At 37.7% G+C, this 2869-nt stretch overlaps 1 protein-coding gene across 1 annotated transcript in view; it reads right to left on the reverse strand.

Annotated features, from left to right (window-relative positions):
• Positions 1 to 1977: 1977 nt before the first annotated feature.
• Positions 1978 to 2869, reverse strand: part of LOC107041302 (piggyBac transposable element-derived protein 4-like) — a 4007-nt gene continuing 3115 nt past the window's right edge. The window contains exon 2 of the mRNA XM_015261792.1: positions 1978 to 2670. Within this exon, the coding sequence (XP_015117278.1) occupies positions 1978 to 2670 (693 nt within the window). The remainder of the gene's footprint in view (positions 2671 to 2869) is intronic.

Genomic DNA, 2869 nt, shown 5'->3' on the forward strand with positions numbered 1-2869 from the left:
ACGTGCCAAATATCTTTGATATTGTATAATTTCCTCTAAACCACAGCCATCGGCAGGTACAACGACCCCTGCCTCGCGGGTCAGTTGCTCGGCTTCCTCACGCTGCATTTTACCCTTGGATTGTTGAATGGATTGCCACATCTCGTGTATTTCGCCCTTGTCAGCTCTGGCCTTCAATTTCTTTGCGTATACTCTGGCCACAACAAGTGATCGGGCTAAACACAAGCCATCTTCATTTGAAATTTGAAGAACACATTTTCTACTCAGTCCTCTTTTCATTCCCTTTTCAAAAAAAGTCTCCTTGTCCTGGAGGGGCTTCAGCCACATGGAGTTTTATCCAAAATGTGTCCGCACAGTCGAAACCATTGGCGCTCTGTACAATAGAGCTCACAAGATTACACAAATCTTGAAACTCGTATCCATTAATCGCACTTGGGCTTATCCATGCGTTGTCTCTTTGCATATTTGCAAAATTGAATGTGACGCACATTCGATTCATTCCGCGGCCACCGGCTTCTATGATATTATTGTAGACCTCTCGAAAAGCTTCTTCCACCCACTCGGTCGGATTGCGACCTTCAGGCACAGGGTTAACCCCTCAAGTACGGGGTCCATACCGCGCGGTGTATCCTCATCGGCCGGCAGCCTTCCGTCAACTCGAGTTCGCTGTTCAATACGCGATAACTTCTACACCGATGATCAGAAAATTATAATCTAAAATTTAATAAAGATCTTGAGCCTTCACGAAAACGTTATGAGACTTTCAATTTTTTCAGTGAGTGATTTTTCAAGTTACAACGCTGTATTATCGGAAAAACCGGGTTTTTCATGTTTTTCGGAAACAAAATTTCTTCAACCCGTGATAATAATTATCAAAAATGTGTTTAACGATATGAGAAGAATCAAACAAGTAGTTACATCTTTAGTGAATTTATATTCGTTGTTATGAAATCAATCAGACTGATAGTTTATTTATTATAATTATTCATGTAAAAAACGGGTAACTCGGACACCGTTTGCAAAGGAACAATCAGTTCAAGCCTAAAAATTGAAACAAAAATAATACATTATAGGGTTCTAAAAAGAAATAATTTGCACCTCTCAATTATTTTATAATAAAATTTTCAATTTATTGGTATTTTCGAGGCGTGGCCTGTGCGCTGAGCGTATTCGCTGTCAGTTGTACCGACGTGGCTCAGGGCCGTACCGTATTATGCATAGACAGATGTGCCGGCATTAGTCTTTGGTTGACTTATATTTTCTATTTCACAATATTTGAAATATATTTCCTACTAATACTCGAACCATAAACAAATTTAAACTCTGTTTCATATTTTTACTCAGTATCACAAGTCACAAGTACAAAGTATTCCGCTGAAATTTCACATCTCCCTAAAAATTTGATTATCCCGGTAATCAGTGACTTCAGGAAAAAATATCAAAAGACACTTTTTGTTGCTCATTCATGTATCTACAAGAAAGCTCTGTAGATATTTTCCCTTAGAAGGACTCATAACTGTAATAAGCATGTGATTAACAAAGATATCCTATTCAACTTATTGAATAATTTGGTTATCTTTCCTTAAATTATTAACATTCCACCACATTGCAATTTTTCTTTTTACAAACTACTTGAACCATAAATCAACTTATCATCTGTTACATATTTTCACTTAGTATCACAATCCACAAGTACGAAGTATTATGCTTTGATGTCAATAGTGATGAGGGTGTGAACTGGGACGAGTCGATTTCTCACATGTTGTTAAAAATTGTATTATCTAAGTGATCAGTGACTTTAGGAAAAAATATCAAAAAACATTTTTTGTTCTAAACTTTCCCATCTACAAAAAAGGTCTTTTGAGATTTTCCCCTGAGATTATCAATTTCCGAGATAAACAGCAGATAAACCAAAATCTTCAATTCGACTCATTATACTTGGTCACATCACTACTAAATCATTTATACAAGTCTCTATCAATAATATTCTTTGGTGTGATAAGCTTCGAAACACCCATCTACACAGAGACCAATATTACACTCTTCACACCAGTACACTGAGGTCTTTTTACGGCCATGCTTAGTACAGACGATACATCTTCTTTGAAGTGTCTTCTCTATATGAGTCTTGGGGATTTTCCTGATGAAATGTCGTCCACTGAGTCGTCTCAAATCTGTTGGATCCGGACGATTTGTCTGACCCCTCCCAGCATTGTACTTTATCAGAATCTCATTGATGAGCTCTGTCCTGAAGTCTAATTGACCAACATTCGTCCCTGTTCTTTTCTGGTAAATAATGTAGGCATTGACAACTGACGAATTCAAAAATCTTTTGAACAGTTTTATGTACCATTTATTAGATTTCTTACGCTCTAGAAGAAATGGCTGCATCAACTGGTCATGAAGATCAACTCCACCCATATACTTATTGTACTCTAAAATACACTTTGGCTTCTCTTTCTCCTTTCCTCTCTTAGTGACAACATCCATTGAAGCATCATGGAAAGTTGAAATCATTGTAACATTCTTCTTGTCGTACCATTTCATAACAGTGATATCACCATCGTGGCGAGCAATAATCTCCCCCTTCTTCAGTTTCTTTTCACTTACGACTGCCGGAATATGCTTTCTATTTATACGAAGCGTACCCACACAGTCTGTCTGATGGAACTTCAAATAAAAAGCCAAAAGTGGACAATTATAAAAATTATCCATCCAGAGGATGTGCCCTTGACCTAACAATGGTTGGACGAGCTTCAGAACGATAGCTGACGTCTTTGGTGTATCTACAGTCGCAAGCTCAGACTCCATTTCCGTATCTTTACCAAGGTATACAATGAACTTCCACAGATATCCTGTCTCAGACTCA

Source organism: Diachasma alloeum, unplaced genomic scaffold (genome assembly GCF_001412515.2).
Source record: "Diachasma alloeum isolate Michigan unplaced genomic scaffold, Dall2.0 Dall_scaffold_00361, whole genome shotgun sequence".
Classification (NCBI taxonomy): Eukaryota; Metazoa; Arthropoda; class Insecta; order Hymenoptera; family Braconidae; genus Diachasma; species Diachasma alloeum.